The 18,438-nt window shown below is 44.2% G+C and overlaps 2 protein-coding genes across 9 annotated transcripts in view; both read left to right on the forward strand.

The window, feature by feature from the left end:
* The window catches only part of LOC147113236 (polycomb group RING finger protein 6-like), a 210,386-nt gene that overhangs the window by 106,171 nt on the left and 85,777 nt on the right, over positions 1 to 18,438 (forward strand). The window lies entirely within an intron of this gene.
* The window catches only part of LOC147113237 (mannosyl-oligosaccharide 1,2-alpha-mannosidase IB-like), a 70,199-nt gene that overhangs the window by 1,275 nt on the left and 50,486 nt on the right, over positions 1 to 18,438 (forward strand). The window contains exons 2-3 of one of the 2 annotated variants that reach the window (XM_085994092.1): positions 10,013 to 10,136; positions 15,548 to 15,641. In XM_085994092.1, coding sequence (XP_085850218.1) covers positions 10,013 to 10,136; positions 15,548 to 15,641 — 218 coding nt within the window. Of the gene's footprint in view, positions 1 to 10,012; positions 10,137 to 13,518; positions 13,643 to 15,547; positions 15,642 to 18,438 lie in introns of both variants that reach the window. The other variant, XM_085994091.1, reaches the window with a different exon arrangement.

The following is an 18,438-nucleotide window of genomic DNA, read 5'->3' on the forward strand; positions in this document are numbered from 1 at the left end:
TTTATGTTATCCTACATTAAACTATTTTCTTTTTGAGCACCGAGAACGTTTTGGATTTAAAATGAGTTCTTTACTCATTTGAAGATTTTTGAACATTTCTTCACCCAAATAATCAATATTATGATTTTCTTGTTAATTCCAAGAATGCTTTCCATTAAGAAATATTTTATACTTATGTACATTTTCCAGGTGTGCTTAGAATATTTATAAGATCATTTTAAAATGCATGAAAACCAAGATACTCATTTTCTCAACTTAAAATTTTCAAAGGGTTAACGGATTGTTTTAATTGTGTTTAAAAAGCATAGTGTCAAATCTTTTTACAAATCCTGGACTACCAAATTATCAAGGAATCCACTTACAGATGCAATCCAATGGTAACTGATTTAACTTACGTGGAGACAGAGGGGAAAGTTTATTATATAGTCAGAAGAGATTTGTTATTAGCAAGTATATTTCTTTAACTCTGAAGGGTCACTGAGAAGCACAATGTGTAACACTGCAGCACACTTGTTGACTTTCAATCTGTTCACATGTATTGCTGGTTCATGTCAAGACCTCAAACAACCTTGCAGCTCTTTCTTTGCATCTCATGCATATCCACACCAGCAGGGCACACATGCCGGCTACAAGCTATAGTTGAAACTCTTGACACACTGACATCTTCAAGGGCTTCAAGCATCAAATCATTATAACACAACCGAGCTGCATGATGTATGGTCACTTACTGACATACAGGACAGGCTGCAGGTTGGCCACATGTCTTGTCACTGTGTATGTGCTCCTTCAGCTTATAATATGTCAAGAATAATTCTCTGCTTGCATGACTTGGCGCATAATTCAACAATTTAGGATGCGTTTCCTTGCATTAAATCTAACGTATAGCACCCAAATTCAATGTGAAATTAATATATGATGTAAAGAATCCAAGTTTGCCTGAAACTGACAGCATGAAAGAAGCAATAAAAGTTTTTAAAAATGTATAAGTAAACTGATGCTAAAGGTTTAACTATGAAACCATCGTGAGACCTCTGTTTGAGAGAAAATAAAAAAGACAGATCATGTGGGTTGTTTAGCGGCAACATATGGTGGAGGGACAAAGTGATATGTGAATGAAATGTGGAGTACTCTACCAAAAGTGTACATTTTATAGTTACAGTAATAGGGATTGTAGTAACAAGGCGGGATTGTAGTAACAAGGCTGCATTGCATGTTAATTTCCTGCATGCTTTTAAGTCTTTTGATATATCACTTTTGAGAATATTTTCAAGACTTTCTGCCACACTCTGCAATCACAAAGTGTTGCCTTAAGTACAGTGCAGAAAGTAGCTGAGATAATACGAACTAAAAGTAGATATAAACCTTTAGATGATAACTCAGTTATAAATCATAGCTGTCCTTGCATTTAAGAAAATAAGCAGCCATTTTCTACTCCTACTATTGGTTCTACCAGAATAACAGTGAACGATTTTAAAAACCTATGGTACTGTAATTCGTGTAGCTTTTGATGTCCACTCTGAATGTAATAGTTGGTCCTAATTGAGCAAAATCGAGTACAGTATTTGCTGCAAATTGATATTTGTTGGGATCAAACATCACAAATTAGTGAAATAACAGAAAATGCTGGAAGCACTCAGCAGGCCAGGCAGCATCCGTGGAGAGAGGAACGGAGTTAATGCAACATTAACTCTGTTCCTCTCTCCACGGATGCTGCCTGGCCTGCTGAGTGCTTCCAACATTTTCTGTTATTTAAGATTTCCAGCATCTGCAGTATTTTGCTATTGTATCACAAATTAGTGATTTGTTTGGAATAACAATCTTATTGCATGATATAGAATTACTATTTTGAGTGTACAGTCTTGCAAAACAAAAATGTGTAAACGCAAAGGGAAGCCACTATCGGGGTGAGCCTTGGAGAGCGGCCTGTTTAAAGTACTTTCTTTCAAGTTTGAATCAATAGAATGTAAGGATTAGTAATACAATGTAAATGCCCACTACACAGTTGCATATCTTAGAATGGTTTCTAGTGAAGACTATAAAGGATATTGAAGAATTAGCATCATATAGGGACTTAATCTGATTGCTTAAAACTTGCACAACCTCAAGTAACTACTTTATGTAACGTAACCTTCGGTCATGTAATATAATCAGTGTTATTGCAAAATTACATTTATTCCATTTCTTTGTATTTTGTTCTCAAATCAGAAGTGTGTCCGTATAAAGCAGAGAAACAACTAGCCAGCAGTGATGAATTTGAAAATGAATTTGTGATGTTAGGAACAAAATAATTAATCATTTGGGATTGTGGATTAATATTTGGTTTTATTTTTATGTCCGTGCAGTCTGTGTGGTAAAGGTACTCCCCCAGTGCTGTTAGGGAGGGTGTTCCAGGATTTTGACCCAACGACAATATATTTCCAAGTCAGGATGGTGTGTGACTTGGAGGGGAACATGGAGATGGTGGTGTTTTCATGCACCTTCTGCCCTTCTCCTTCTAGGTGGTAGAGGTTGCAGGTTTGGGAGGTGCTGTTGAAGGAACCTTGGCGAGTTGCTGCAGTGCATCTTATAGATGGTGCGCCAGTGGTGGAGGGAGTGAATGTTTAAGGTAGTTGATGGGGTGCCAATCATAGGGGCTGCTTTGTCCTGGATGGTGTCGAGCTTCTTGAGTGTTGTTGGAGCTGCACTCATCCAACAAGTGGTGGAGAGCATTCCATCACATTCCTGACTTGTGCCTTGTATATGGTGGAAAGGCTTTGGGGAGTCAGGAGGTGAGACACTTGCCACAGAATACCCAGTCTCTGACCTGCTTGTAGCTTTTAGTATTTGTGGTTAGTCCAGTTAAGTTTCTGGTCAGTGGTGACTCCCAGGATGTTGGTGGGGGATTCATGGGGCGGTGGTTAGACTCTCTCTTGTTGGAGATGGTCATTGCCTGGCACTTGTGTGGCACAAATGTTACTTGCCACTTGTCAGCCTAAGCCTGAATGTCGTCCAGGTCTTGCTACAGGCGGGCACGGACTGCATCGTTATGAGGAGTTGCGAATGGAAATGAACACTGCAGTCATCAGCGAACCTTCCCACTTCTGACCCTCTGATGGAGGGAATGTCATTGATGAAACAGCTGAAGGTGGTTGGGCCTAGGACACTGCCCTGAGGAACTCCTGCATCGATGTCCTGGGGCTGAGATGATTGGCCTCCAACAACCACAACCATAAATTGTAAATAGAGACGTAGAGTACAAGAGTAAAGAGCTAATGATACACTTGTACAAGGCAATAGTTAAGCCATAGTTCAGTACTGTGTGCCATTTTGAACACTCCATTATAGAAAGGCTATTAAAGCCATAGGCCTAGAAATTCAGTTGTTAACGCCAGTCGCTAGCGCCTTAAGAGGGCAAGAAGTGGGGCGCGAAGCGGCTAGCGCCCGGGCGCGGCGCGATCTGCGCCTCTCGCAAACTTGAGTCAAGAATTAGCAGCGGCGCAAAACCGCAGCGCCCACTCAGCTGCGTGTGCAGATCCTGACGTCATTTCATGGTGCAACGCCCTTGGTGCGCCCCGAACCGGAACTTCAGTGGCGCCCCCCTTCTTTGCGCCTGGCGCTCCCAGCGACTGGTTGAGTGGAACGGTTCCCTGTCGCTGTGGGGCTGGGGGGGGCGCTATTTAAAGGGGACTCTTCCTGCATTCTTTGTGGCAGCCATTTTGTTCCACTCCTGTGTGAGAGAGAGAGATTTGGAGAGAGATAAAGGGAGAGAGCTTTCTGCTTTGACTCATCGCTCGCACAGGTACTTCTGGCTTCAGGCCAGAGCTTTGCAGTTGGCTTTATTTTTCAGTGCCATAGCCTTGAGTGGCCACATATAATGGGGGCTGCAATGGGTGGAAACGTTGGGTTTCTGCATTGCATTGAAAGGGCTCAGAGACGCCGAGAGAGTGCCAATCATGGCCAGACGGAGAAGGGCCAACAGGCGTCGGCACAGGAGGCCTTACCCTCCCAGGGTATACCGCCAGCACTTCTCCTACCTCAACATGTCTGAGGAGCAGTGCATTCGGAGGCTTCGATTCAGAAGGGAGGTGGTCACTGAGATCTGCCACCTGCTTCAGAGAGATCTGCAGCCTCAGCTGAGGAGCAGGACGTCTCTGTCGGTGGCAGTGAAGGTGACGGTGGCTCTCAACTTCTGTGCGACCGGCTCCTTCCAATCCGCTACTGGGGACATTGCCAATATCTCCCAGTTCGCGGTGCATTGCTGCATCCGCCAGGTCACGAATGCCCTCTTCAGAAGGAGACATCAGTACATTTCCTTCCCCATGACCCTGGACAAGCAGCAAGAGCGTGCAATGGGATTTGCAAGAATAGCAGGCTTCCCCATGGTCCAGGGCGCCACTGACTGCACGCATGTGGCTTTGCGGGCGCCTCTAGAGAATGCCGAGGATTACCGCAACCGGAAGGGCTACCACTCGCTGAACGTGCAGTTGGTGTGTGACCACAGGCAGCTCATAACTAGCTGTCAATGCCCGCTTTCCAGGCAGCAGCCACGACGCCTTCATCCTGCGCCAGACTTCTGTGGCAGACATTTTCGAAGCCCCAGCTCACCCAGGAGGCTGGCTTCTTCAATTCAATTCAATTTCAATTTCATTGGTCACATAACTAAATACAAGAAGTGTAATCTAGTCAGTGAAATGCTTTTTTCTTGACGAGCAGAGAGCACCAAGCAGCAAGAACACTTAGCTGCCTGGTACGCACGGAGCTCGCAAGGATGGCAGCCATCTTCATCGGCGCCATCACAAAAAAACACATACCGACATATACACGCATACATACTTTAAATATAAATAAAGCAGACATAAAATAAATAAAAGATATAAAAAGACAGCACATAAAATGAACAAGCAATAATGTAAAAAAGTAATTTCTACAGTAATTACATTGATATTTCTACCCAGGCTTCTAGAATAATCCCTGGTTACAGGGTGGCCGCACTGGGAGAGCATCGTGAGGAACTCGCAACTTATAATTAAATCAATTTAATTAATAAATTAATAAAATTAAATAAATAAAGTGCCCCCTCAGTCTTTCTCGATGTTTCCATCTTGGTCTCTCTCTCGATGTTTCCCCTCTCTCTCTCTCTCTCTTTCTCGATGTTTCCTCTGTCTTTCTCGATGTTTCCTCTCAGTTTTTCTCGATGTTTCCCCTCGGTTTCTTCCACACACCTGGCCTGCACATTACCCCTGGCTGTCCAACTTGGCGTCCTGGTAACCGGGTTCCGCTCCAGCTCTCATCCTTCAAACTGTCTTTCCAGTTCTCGACCTTCAAACTGTCACTCCAGCTCTCGACCTTCAAACTGTCTCTCCAGCTCTCAACCTTCAAACTTCTTGGGGACAAGGGCTATCCTTTGTGCACCTGGCTGATGACCCCGCTCCATGCGCCCACCACCCCTGCTGAAGAACGATACAATGACAGCCATCAAGCGACCAGGAACATTATTGAGCACACAATCGGCATGCTGAAGCGACGGTTCCGCTGTCTGGACCATTCCGGGGGAGTCCTACAGTACTCGCCTGAGTGAGTCTCCCATTTCGTTGTAGTGTGTTGCATGCTGCACAACCTGGCTATCCTCAGGACTCGGCCACTGCCAGCAGACATTGGAGGACCACCAGAGGAGGAGGAGGAGCACCAAGACGGGAGGGAGGCACAAAGTGCAAGGGCCGTCCGTCAGCGGCTTATTGCAAGTCGGTTCTAGGCCCCCTCTCGGGGAATGGCTTGTGCCATTGAAAGAACATGAATGGAGCCGCTCCGCAAACCCTGAGGCGGTCAAGGCAACAAATAGTTCAAAGTGCAAACATGGACAATCTGAATAAAGACAATTTTTTATTTTACAAACTCTGTGCCCTTCCCGCATGACAAACAAAAACAGAGAAACCCCCAAAAAAAGTCAGACACATAACTGGCTCTCACAACCTGGAGAAAATGAACAAAACAGTTAAACAAAAATGACCATGATCCTCGGTCTTCATAAAAAAGTTGCACAACATCCTCGGCCTTCATTAAAAAAAACTCAACATTTTGCCACACCTCCTACTTTTTGGCCTGCAAGGGTGATCCGCCTCGCTTGCGCGATTGGCCCCTTCCCCCCCCCCCCCCCCCCCTCTGCAGCTCCTCCTCAATGGGACCTCAGTGGCTGGGGGAAGGCTGCTGAGGGTCAGATAGTGAGTCGACAGATGCCCTTGGGGGACGGCCTGGACCAGCTCTGGGCCTGGAGGGCCCGGCTGCTGACTGCTCGAACTCTGCTTGGGCGGCAGCAGTCTGTCCTACGGGTGGTGGCAGCTGCAGTGGAGGAGTGAGAGTGTTGGCAGCAGGAATGCTGCCAACCTGACCGAGCACAGGCACTCCCTGGTCGGCCGAGACACTGGCACTCGCATGGGCCAGCACTGAAGCATGCGCAGCAATCTGCTGAAGCACAGACTGCTGGCCTGCTGCGGCGCGGCGAGGGCCCCGGCGAATCCTGGCCGATCCAGCGAGGGTGGCAGCAGTTAGTGCCCATGTGGCCCTGATCTGTGTCTGCATCAGACCAGCCAGTGAATGCATAGCACGACTAAGCACTTGGCTGGAAGCCGCATGTGATGCAGCGACGTCCTGCTGACTCCTGGCCTGTGCTGCCCCGAATTCCTGCACACTCCTTGCCAGTGACTCTATGGAGTCAGGCATCCTTGCCACTGCAGCCATGAGCTCAATGTGCCTGCGCTCAGCCTGGGCCCCCATTTCACCAAGGAGCCGCACCTCCTCTGCGCTCGCTGTAGCAGGACTGGAGGCCGCGGAGCTTTCCTACCCCTCCCGCGTTGCTGCAGCCCGCTGGGCCCCGGAGCTTCACCCTCCTCAGACCCTTCCCCCTCCCCCCGCTCCCCTCCAGGGAAGACGTGTCCCCATCATGGCCATGGGCTGCCTCGGCTGAGGGTGGCACTGATGGTCCAGCTTCCTCTTCCTCCTCCTCGCCTTCCGATTCACTCACAGCGCCAGCTTGAGGGCCCGCCGCCTCACCTGACGATTCAGCATCTGAAAGCAGGGAGGCACAAGAGTTGCTTTAGAGTGAGGACAGGGCGGCAGCGAGGGAGGCATGAGTGCTGCAATGCACTGCATTGGTTTGAGAGTGGCAAAGGATGCTGCTGTGAGGCACAATTGGAAAGGGAGAGGTCAAAAAGGTGATGACCTTACCATTGCTGTCCAGAACGGGGTCGGCATCTCCGGCGGCGACTGGGCCAATCAGCTGGCCTCCCATAATCCGCTCCACTCGCTGCTCCAGGTCGCTGAGGTCTTTAAGTTCAGGACGGCCTCTCCCGGTCCGTAGCTGCTGCCTGCGATTGTGGGCCAGCTTGCCCTGCAAGAGAAAGGACGGGCTCTGAGTACAGTGTCAAGCCCTGATCTTGCCTGCACTGCCTCCCATGGTGGAATAGCCCTGACAGTGTGTAAAGTGGTGAATGTGCATGTGATTTTCATGAGAGTCCCATAGGTCTTGGATGAGGGCTGGGCATTGGGGCTTTCAGGACCCTTTGGCCAGAAAGTGAGGTGCACATGCAGGGATGAAGAGGATACTGGAAAGGGTACTCACCCTGACAACCCGAGTGAGGTCGATGAACTTCTTTCTGCATTGCGTGGGTGTCCTGGGGACCATGCTGCTGGAGGTCACTCTATTTGCCACCTCCCTCCAAGCTTTCCTGTATTCGCTGGGCAGCGGCCTCCTGCCACTGTCAGAGAAGAGGATAGGTCGCTGGCGCTCCACTGCGCCAACCAGAACCTTCAGGGCACCCTCACTAAAGCGCTGCGCTCACTCCCTGGCCTTCTCCATGGCCGTGGGCGTTGAGTTGTTGAAGCAGGTCTGACTAGGCCTAGATTCAGGGCTGCAGTGTGCAGGGCGTGGCTGCAAACCAAATCGACCCTCCCCCTTTAAGAGCTGGCCGGCGCCAGCGTGCCTGCCTGCAATCTAACTCGCTGCACCTGCGCCAGCCAGCCCTCGGTGTTAGTGCTCGGCTCGCCGGCTTAGCACCTTATGATAGTCGTGCACCGCCTGCTTTAGCGCAGCAGCAACCTCTTGGGGCGATGCACCTCAATTTCGGCGAAGGTGGCGCTAAGTTGCGCCCGGCGCTAAATTTAGCGAACGCCCAGCTGTAGCGCCCCAAACGTGGCGATACTGAATTTCTAGGCCATAGTGTATAGCGTAGATTCACCAGGATGTCGGGGATGGGCAACTATATGTATGATTAGAATTGAGATACTGGGACTATTTCCAATGGAGCAGAGAAGGAGGAGGAGATTTAGTGGATGTTTTTAAAATTAAGAAGGGTCTTGATGGGCAGAATAGGGTAAGATAATTTCCTCTGGTTGGGGAGTTAACGACGAGGAGTTATCAATTTAATACTGTCAGTAAGAGAGTGAGTAGTAAGAGAGTGAGTAGATAGGTTAACGCAGAGTTGTGAGAGCAAGGAATGCTTTGCCGCAGAGGGTAGTTGAGACGGAGACCATTACATTTTTTAAAGGAAACTTGGATAACTACTTGAAGCAGAGGAAGGTACAGAACTATGGAGAAAACCAGGGTGGTATTTTTTTTCCAAAAAGCCAGCATACACGATGGGATGAATGGCTTTATTTTATGCAGTAAAAATCTGTAGTTCTATGATTTCTGAAATATTTGTTCGAACAGTCTTGATTCAGGAAGAGAGCAACTGCATACAAAGAACATCATTTTAAAGTCGATGGAGGGTAATTCAGTACGCAGGGTTAGCAGTGTGTGATGCTTCACCACTGGTATTCCATATAGATTATTTGGATTGATACAAATTGTTACAGTGCTACCCAGCACAGCAGCTCTTGTCTTTTTTGTGTAAATGAGGATTTCTGGTTTAATCACTACTATCTCTTTTGTGGTCTTGCAGACCAGTGAGAGCCTGGTGAGACTCTTAATGTTATGAAGTATGGACTATAGCATATAGTAAAGCATTTACGTGCTGTCTTCTGGCTTTGGGCTATAATGTCATCATATTCCTTCATTTGGTGGATATAAGGTTTATAGAACACTGAAGAAGCCAATGGTAATGAGCAGAGCTGCGCATTCCCATTCTTCTTCCAGCTTCTTCAAAAGTTTTTCCTACTTGCTTGTCCTGCATAGTATGGATCACCAAGTCAAGTAGCAGAATGTCTGAAACTGAAGATAGTTTAGTATCCTTTTATAGAGCAGTGGTGGATGGAAGACATTGAAGTTCATCTTTAATGCTGGAGTTAGTGATTTGGTCTTTTCAGGCCTGCAGTCAAATTTATTTGCTCATTGTCCCAACCTTTGGCTGTGATTCTGTCACTTTTTTATGTTTTAGGAGGGGATTCATCCACTATATCAAAGAGTCTAGAAATGTCTAAGATTCAAGCTCTAATTTCATGTGGGACTTTGAGAGAATTGCTCTATTTCTAGGACGTGGTAATGACAGTGTGGTGAGATGCTGCTTTGTTCTAAAACCAAATTGGTGGCAAAATTGCAAGTTCTTGCAATTGATATTTTCCTGTCGCTTCTCATTCACTGATTTCTATGAGCTTGGACGTGATGAGATGTGTGTTTACTTTTTCTTTGAATGATCAGAATTTTAGGGGAAATATGCATCAGTGAACATGAGCTGCCTTACTCAATTCCCACAAACAGATAACATTAGTTTTTCTCGAGCATGCATATGCTAAAATCATATGCAAGTACAATTGCAATGTGTCTTCTCCCCTTTCTCAAAATTAATGCAGGTGGTAGAATGCTAGAGCAGGCTGGTTAATATTGATGATCCATTTTAAAGCATCCTGCTATGCTGGGTTTTTTTCCAGAATAATTTGTCACTGAACATAACTTTAGTGCGGTCAACGATGCAGCTTTGACTTTTTTTGCGTATTTGGTCTTTGTGACCTTGTCTGCAGCCAAGTAGCATAGTATGTTTAAGGAAAATGGGGGTGGGAGAGGAGGTGCCATTTGTAACTGAACCTGACTCTCTCTTTTCAGTGGGATAGGTCGTAATTATGTGTGGGCCTCGCAGCGAGCGAGCATTCTTGCAGAGTTTGGCTCTCTTCATTTGGAGTTCCTCCACATTTCCTGTTTATTGGGGAATCCTGTTTATGAGGAGAAGGTAAAATCTGTGGTTACATGTTTGGGAGCAGATATGCCCAGTATTGATGTGCAACACTAAACTGCATTGCATGATTCTGAGAGTGGTCATGTTAACAGTTTTCTGCTGTTCCTGTTGGTGTGTGTTTTAATTTTTTTTCCTAACCCAATCCAGAGATGTTTTACAATATAAACTTCTGTTTTTAGCCAGAGGTCCTTTACTAAGTATTAGCCAGGACAGTACATTTTTTCACAAGTGATTGACATAGCTAATTTAGGGAGGTCATAGTATTTGTTGGCATGACAAAGTTTTGATCCTACAGTATGACATTTTACACTGGTTAAACCTCAGTGGTGAATAAAAACACGTAACATTAATTATACAGATTAATTACTTCATGGGTAGGAATAGAATTATTAATCTTCAGTTTGAGTTTTGCTAATAGACAAAAAATGCACATTTGAATGTGAATTATCAACACTGTTGAGAAGCTTATTCATTTGAATGTCCAGAATGAAATCATTTTTTTTATTACTTAGTGTGTCAGCATGGTTCAGTTGGTAGCATGCTTACTTGTGGATTAGGGCTTTGAGCTAATAACCTAAACTATCACTCAGCTGCAGTACTGCATTGTCGGAAGTGTTGTCCTTCAATGAGATGTCAAATGGAAGTCCTGTCTATCTTTTCATAGTTTCTATCATTCTATGTATCTTACAGCACAGAAGGAGGCCATTCGGCCCCTTGTGCCTGTGCTGGCTCTTTGAAAGAGCAGCCGTGCTTAGTCCCACATCCCTGTAAGTTGCTCACCCTCAAATACTTCTCCAACTCTGTTTTAAAATTATTTATAGAATTGGCTTCCAGATCTCGACAACTCAGTGAAAAAAATTCTCCTCATCTCCCCTCTAGATCTTTTTCCAATGATTTTTTAATGTTTTACCTCTAGTTATTGACCCACTTGCCAGAGGGAATATTTTTTCCCTGTTTACTCTATCAAAACCACTCATCATCTTGAAAACCTCAAATGCTGTATCTAAACCTGGAAATGTTCCAGTTAATGGCTTAATTTTTGGAAAATGATGACTGTTAAAACTACCTTCTGTCCTTGATGACAGAAACCTTGATTAATTTCTGTATGACTTCCACCAATAGAGCTTCTAACACAAAATGGAAGAAGTTTTGCAGTGTTCTACTAAATCGGTTGTTTTGTAGATGAGAGTGACAGCTAATCTGCACACAACTGGATCCCACAAACCGCAAATGAGATCAATGACCAGTTTCAGTGGTGTTAGTTCAGCGATGAAGGTTGACCATATACCAAGGGCGTTTCTAGCTCTTCTCCGAATAACGCCATGGGATCTCCTTTACATCCACTTGAGCAGCCACCTCTGATAGACAGCACCTCCAACAATGTAGTACTCTCTCAGTACTGCACTGATGTGTTAAACTAGATTACGCATTCAAGTCCTGGTGCAGGACTTGAGCCCACAACAATGAACTGCATCGCCTTATTGAAATCAGCTGTATTTGATTTGTCATTCTGATGGGGCAGTCCTTAGGACTGTGTTTTTACCTAAGGATAATTTCATTTGGGTCAAAAAAATGTCCTTGTGTGGCTTACCTGCCACCACACTGGATTGTCACTTCAGCTGTGTAGGTGCCTTAAGACCCAAGTTATTCTGCCTTGGTCAGAGCAATTTAAGCAGCCTTGTTCAGTTTCTCTTTGTGCAAGGACCCAAAGCATACCGGGAACAAAGACGAGAAAGCATAATGAATGGTTGACTGTATCCACTGTTGCTATCTCAAAAGAAGAATCCTTCATTAACTGTCAGTCCAGGGTTGCTTCCTCGGCACCTCTTATTTAGGCTTCGATTGATTTTATATGCGTCTGCTACATGAAGCAGTCCTCGTACATTTACTAAACATTACTATCTGTATACCACAATGCTTCAGACATAGCATTTCTGATAACAACTGGTGTTCAATCCTATGCAGGTGCTTCCCCTTCCTAAATCTGGTATGTATTTATTGTGGGGAGGATGCAGAATGAAAATGGATTGCCCACTTAGTAAATTTGTCTTCATTCTTCAAACAAAGTACCTGTACTCGTGTCATGCTACAGTCCCAGCCATCGGCATTGCAGTGATATAATTTTTGGGGAGTTAGACCTAAGTGAAGTTAACTTCATTTCAAAATGAATTGGAACAACAGAACAAAACCTGGAGCCTTAAACAGTGTAATACAAGGCATTACTTATCTGACATCATGACAACATTTTCTTATGCATGCTCAGCACATGGTTTTCCCCAGAACTTATCAAGCTAGGCAATATTTCTATGGTGTGTGGAAGATGCATAAGATATCACAAAATCCTTACTGGGTAGGTAATCTGTCTTTATATATTTATGTAAATAACTGAAAAAAGTTAACCCAAGACCAAAATTGGTGTTCAGTTTCCCATGTTGATGTTTGCGTAGATCCAATTGTGTTATTTGCTGTATATGTAGTTGATATTTTGACCGGAGGCTGGGTTCAAGGTCAGAGTTGGGGTTTCATGTGGACAACACTGGTCTGCAGTGGTTGGAAGAGTTGAGGCTGACCCTAAAGTTGGATGTGTGCTTGGCAGGCTGGGGCTAGGCCTAGAATTGAGGGCATAGTGTGTCTGATGGTCAGACTTGTAACAGGGAAACTGAGTATGAAATCAGTCTGGGAATGGCTGGCTTAAGTGTGGGATCTTAAATGGCTACTGGATGATGAGAGTAAAGTTAGCAGCAGCCAATCCAATGAGGTTACTGAAACCAATGACGGGGGAAATTTTGAAGTCATGTGGCCCCCATGGTCTATTCAGCTCACTATAAATGAACACTTAGCTGAGGATGGACTGACATTTGCGTAGATGCAGAAGCGAGACCATTTTGAGTTGTCATTTTAGTTGCATTGAAATTGGTAAAATTGTAAAATCGAGTTGATATCCATTTTTAAAGCTAGTAATGTGAGTAATGTTACAAAAATAGTCTTACAAAAAATGTTTGCATGGTAAAATGTCAGGATGCCGTCTGTATAATCCGTGCTTTTGAGGGAGGAGAGAATCTAATGGCAGCTTTTACATGGCAATCAACAAAGAAATAGTTACAAGAAGACAACTGTAAGCATTTAAGATAAAATAGAGATGATGACAGATATAATGCCACTATTGATCACCAAATATTTATTTTGAGAGTCCAGTTGTCTATACTGAGAGTTTTTTTCACTCTCCCTAAAATGGTTATTTATAGTATCCCTGATTAAGTAGTCATTAGAATCTGTTTGCTTGCAGTTTTCAGTGTGCCTTAACCGTCTGATAACTGGCTTTGCTCTTCTGTTTGTGATTATATGTTTGTTCTTGCCTGGGTTCTTGCATTGCCAGTGGTGTTGGACGGAACTGGGGCTGGGCATCTGCTGGGAGTAGCATTTTGTCTGAATTTGGGACTCTGCATTTGGAGTTTGTGCATCTGAGCTACCTGACAGGGGACCCCATCTACTACAAAAAAGTAAGTGAGTGCTAGGCACAATTATTATATAGAATAGTACTACCCTCATCATAATGCTCTATTATAAAATGTAAGAAACTACTGAACAATAACTTCCAACTTTTATACTTAATGTTGTGTTGTGGGAGTATACTCAAACAGTTGCTTGGCTCTTGAGGGACTGTTTTAGAGAGTTCAGCTTGGATGATAGTACACTATCATGAATATTCTATTCATGAATGAAAAGTGCATAAAACCCTAACCACAACTATAAGTGTGATTAAGTCCTTCAAGCCTGTAAATGATGGGAGAAAGGGAAGACTGTCATGGGTACAGTAGTCTAGTAATCCTATGGTATAGCATTCACAATCCCAAGCTCATGAATTGAAATCCCACTATGTCCAGTTCTAAAATTGAATTCAGTAACTCTACCAGAAAATGTGCACAAAAGCAGCCAGATTGTCATATTTTTTTTTAAATGGCTCGCTAATGTACTTCAGGGATGGAACCTGCCACCCCTACCACATGTGAGTCCTTGGTTTACTCTTAATGCCCTTAGGACAAATGTGGATGGACAATAAATAATGCCTTTCCAGTGCTGCCCACATGCCACAAATTAAAAAAAAGGAAGACTGGAAGTTCTTATCTCTCTCACAGTTCAGAGGTTCTGGGAAATGCTGGTTGGATAGGTTTGATGTATACAACTTTATGTATGGAAAACTGAAACAAAAATCCTTCAATTAGGTAATTTCAGTCATGAATTATACAAATGGTTAATCTTTTGAGTACAGAATATTCATTGCAAAATTTAAATTATGTATGTTCATAACTCTATTCTGTAATCGAATTGGAGGAATATATACAACCTTTACACACTTAATTTATAATCTTGGAATTAACAAAAATCTCATTCAGGTTTAGGAATGGTTCTTAAACAGTTAAATCTGAATCTGCAGTAGCATAGCTGTCTTGATCAGATGCAGTGTCGTTAATCTGAGGCCCATATGGAATGATACTTGAACATTCCAATGTCGTGTCTGATGAGATTCCTTAGTCCTTAACCATCAGACTTTGCCTATTGACTCACAGCAAGCACACACCCTGCATACTAATGCAGGGCATTGGTGTTGATGGTGGGTAAGCTATTTGACAATTTTACCTCTGGAGAAAGGTAGTACATAGAGGATAGACCTGGTAACCTAGTAATTGCAGCTTCCCAATCAGATGTTCAGAGGGTTCAAGTCCCAGAACTGCTTGTTATTTGAATCTGCTTGTCTTAATTCCACACTGCAAGTGTGTCTGTGTTTGTGATAGAGTAGCTTTAACAGTATCATTGGTGAAGGCTTGGACTTGGATCACCTGCACTCTTATCTGAAAGACTCTCGGCCTCCGATGAGTTTTCCCGCCTCCTCGCCCAGTTCGTGGGCCTCACGAAGCCCACGTTCACATCCGCCACCACAAAACACGAGGTAGAACACCGCATCTCGACCACCGGTCTGCCGTTCTATGCCCGCGCTCAGCGCCTCGACCAAAGCCGAGTTCGACACCATGGAGCGCCTCGGCATCATCTGCCAGTCGAAGAGACCATGGTATTTGCCCCTCCACATTGCCCCAAAACCAGGCAGTGGGTGGCGCACATGCAAAGATTACCGGCACCTCAATGACGTGACGACCCCTGACCACTCTCCGATTCCACACTTCCAGGACTTTTCCACCTGCCTGGCTGGGAAATTGTTATTCCCGAAAGTGGACCTCATCCAGGGTTACCACCAGGTCCCTGTCCGGCCGCAGGACGTTCCAAAAACTGATGAGAGAGATAATTGCTAAATTTTTGGAAATAATAAGGTAGTTTAAAAAACTTTGATAATTGAGAATGGGTATAAGTAGTACCAGGATTGATGAAATACATCTTGAAACTAATTGCAGGTGTTGCACATTCGGAAGTTGTTGCAGAACATGGATAGACCTAATGGTCTGTACCCTAACTACCTTAATCCAAGGACAGGGCGTTGGGGCCAACGTGAGTACTATTTTAAAGAATAATTGTTCTCATTATTGTGAGGCAGATATTAGATCATGCTAATTGTACAAACTGCTTTTGAAATATAATGCATTAAATTTTTTAAATCTTGTTCGATACCTTTTTGTTTCCTGGTACACTACAGGGGTAAATTTGGATGGCTCTACTCCTAGCATGGAGCCCCGGTAGCACAAAGCACACATCAGAAAATCAGAGCTACAACTCTATCTCCACTACCAGAGTCACTGCTAGTGAGGCTCTGCTCCTAGCACAGAGCCTTTTAAAATTACACCTTATAGTTCTTTGATGCTGAAAGTAGCCAATTCTGCTTACCTAGCTCTAATTTTCAAAAAAAATTGTATGTGAGTTTTTTGGGTTCGAGGTTTAAACATTTGAGTCCCACTTCATCAGCCTGATGGTCAACATTGCTGTTTTCCCTTATCTTGTCACTTTTTACTTTTAAAAAAAAAAAATGACACTGAAACAGATGGTCCCTCAAAAGGCTCAACTTATTCTTAGTGCTGCTGAAGAACTTTTCTTTTCCTCTTCTTACAAAAAGTAGTTGAAATAATTGGGGTAGATCTTGACTGTGTGATAGTGTAAGACAGGTCATAGTGAGTCAGCTGCCCGTTTTACACCTCTCCCGATTTTTTTTATTTCCATTGACTTCATTAGAAATAAAAATCAGGAGAGATGCAAATTGGGCTGCTGACCCACTATCACCCATTTTATACTATTGCACAAAGTTAAGTTCTACCCCATTCACTTCCATTGTCCAAAAATTACTCCAGATATATTGTTGGGCAACCTAATACAAATTATGGTAACTGGCTGGCAAACGGAAATTCAAAAAAACATGTGTTTATGTTCTGGGCCCAGCATTAACTTTGTGCATTTATCTAGTTTAGTGAATTCTCCTTTGAGTGTTAGAACATAAGAACATTAAAAAGTAGGAGCAGGATTAGGCCATTCGGCCCCTTGAGCCTGCTCTACCATTTAGTAAGATCATGGCTGATTTTCTACCTCAACTCCACTTTCCTGCACTATCCCCATATCCCTTGATTCCCTTAATATCCAAAAATCTATCGATCCCTGTCTTGAATATACTCAACGACTGAGCCACCACAGCCCTCTGGGGTAGAGAATTCCAAAGATTCACCACCCTCTGGGTGAAGAAATTTATCCTCATCTCAGTCCTAAATGGCTGACTCCTTATTCTGAGACTGTGACCTCTGGTTCTAGACTCCCGAGCCAGGGGAAGCATCCTCCCTGCATCTACCCTGTCAAGCCCTGTAAGAATTTTGTATGTTTCAATGAGATCATCTCTCATTCTTCTAAACTCTAGAGAATATAGGCCTAGTCTACTCAATCTCTCCTCATAGGACAATCCCCTCCCCCCCCCCCCCCCCCCCCCCGGCAATTCCAGGAATCAGTCTGGTGAACCTTCATTGCATTCCCTCTATGGCAAGTATATTCTTCCTTGGGTAAGGAGGCCAAAACTGTACACAGTACTCCAGATGTGGTCTCACCAGGGCTCTATATAGTTGCAGTAAGATGTCGTTACTCTTGTACTCAAATCCTCTTGTAATAAAGGCCAACATAACATTTGCTTTCCTAATTGCTTGCTGTACCTGCCTGTTCACTTTCAGTGATTCGTGTACAAGGACACCCAGGTCCCTCTGAACACCAACATTTCCCAATCTCTCACCATTTAAAAAATACTCTGCTTTAGTGCTGGCTAATAGAATACTTTTCCAATTCTCTATGTTCATGTCCAATACTACTAGATTGGTTCCAATCAGATATTAGATGATTCAGATCTAAAATAAAGCGCGCTCTCCTACTCCTTAATAACATGTATCTGGCAAGGAAAACGTCAGCGATTGTAACTTTCTCATTTTCTACACCAACTATTAATTTGACTTCTCCGAGACTCCTGATATGTGCGGAATCGTAAGCAATTTTGCTTTGTGAGTCTGACTATTAAGAGCTGTGTAGTGACTGTCTAAGTTCCTGTTGTATATGTTCCTATTAGCTAAACTATCAGTAATTCCCTTACAGTGTAGAATTGACTAGATCAAAATGATTCGGAAATTAGTAACTGCAAATAATGTTAAATTATTAGTGCCGGGTGTTATGAAAAGAGTCCCTATACCCTACATTGGTTTGCTTCATTTCTGTAATTGATCTTTATGGAACATTACTCCCCTTCCATTCCTTTTTGTTCCATTTTTTTCATCTTTTTCGTTTTTATTGAGGTTGAAATGGATCACAAGTAATTGGTGATATTGATGGATAAACACAATGGCCTAGAAATTCAGTTGGTAGCGCCAGCGATTAGCGCCTAAAGAGCCCGAGAATTGGGGCGTTACCCAATTTTCGGGCGGGCGCAGTGAATATAGCGCCACCTCCCATATTGAGTATCCTTTTAGCGCCGGCGGGCGCAGGCAGATCATGACGTCATTTCAGTGTGCAACGCCTTTTTGGCACCCCTGACTGGATATTCGGTGGCGCCCGCAACCTTTTCGCCTGGCGCTATTAGTGACAGTGACAGTTGGATGGAGCATTCCCAGGCCCTTCTCGTACTCTGGGGACGCAATTTAAAGGGGACAGCACTAGTATAAAAGCTGCAGCCATTTGGGCTGGCCATTCTGATCGTTGCTGGAGAGAGTTGCTGACCTTCTGTTGGACAGTAATTTTCTCATTGAGCCTTCGGAGGCACTGGCACTGGCAGCTTGAGGGCCCGGCTCCCGAGCTGGTGATGCAGCATCTGAAAGCAGGGAGGTGGAAGAGTGGC

This window comes from Somniosus microcephalus, chromosome 8 (assembly GCF_052327205.1).
Source record: "Somniosus microcephalus isolate GS21.2 chromosome 8, FLI_Smic_1.0, whole genome shotgun sequence".
NCBI classification, from domain to species: Eukaryota; Metazoa; Chordata; class Chondrichthyes; order Squaliformes; family Somniosidae; genus Somniosus; species Somniosus microcephalus.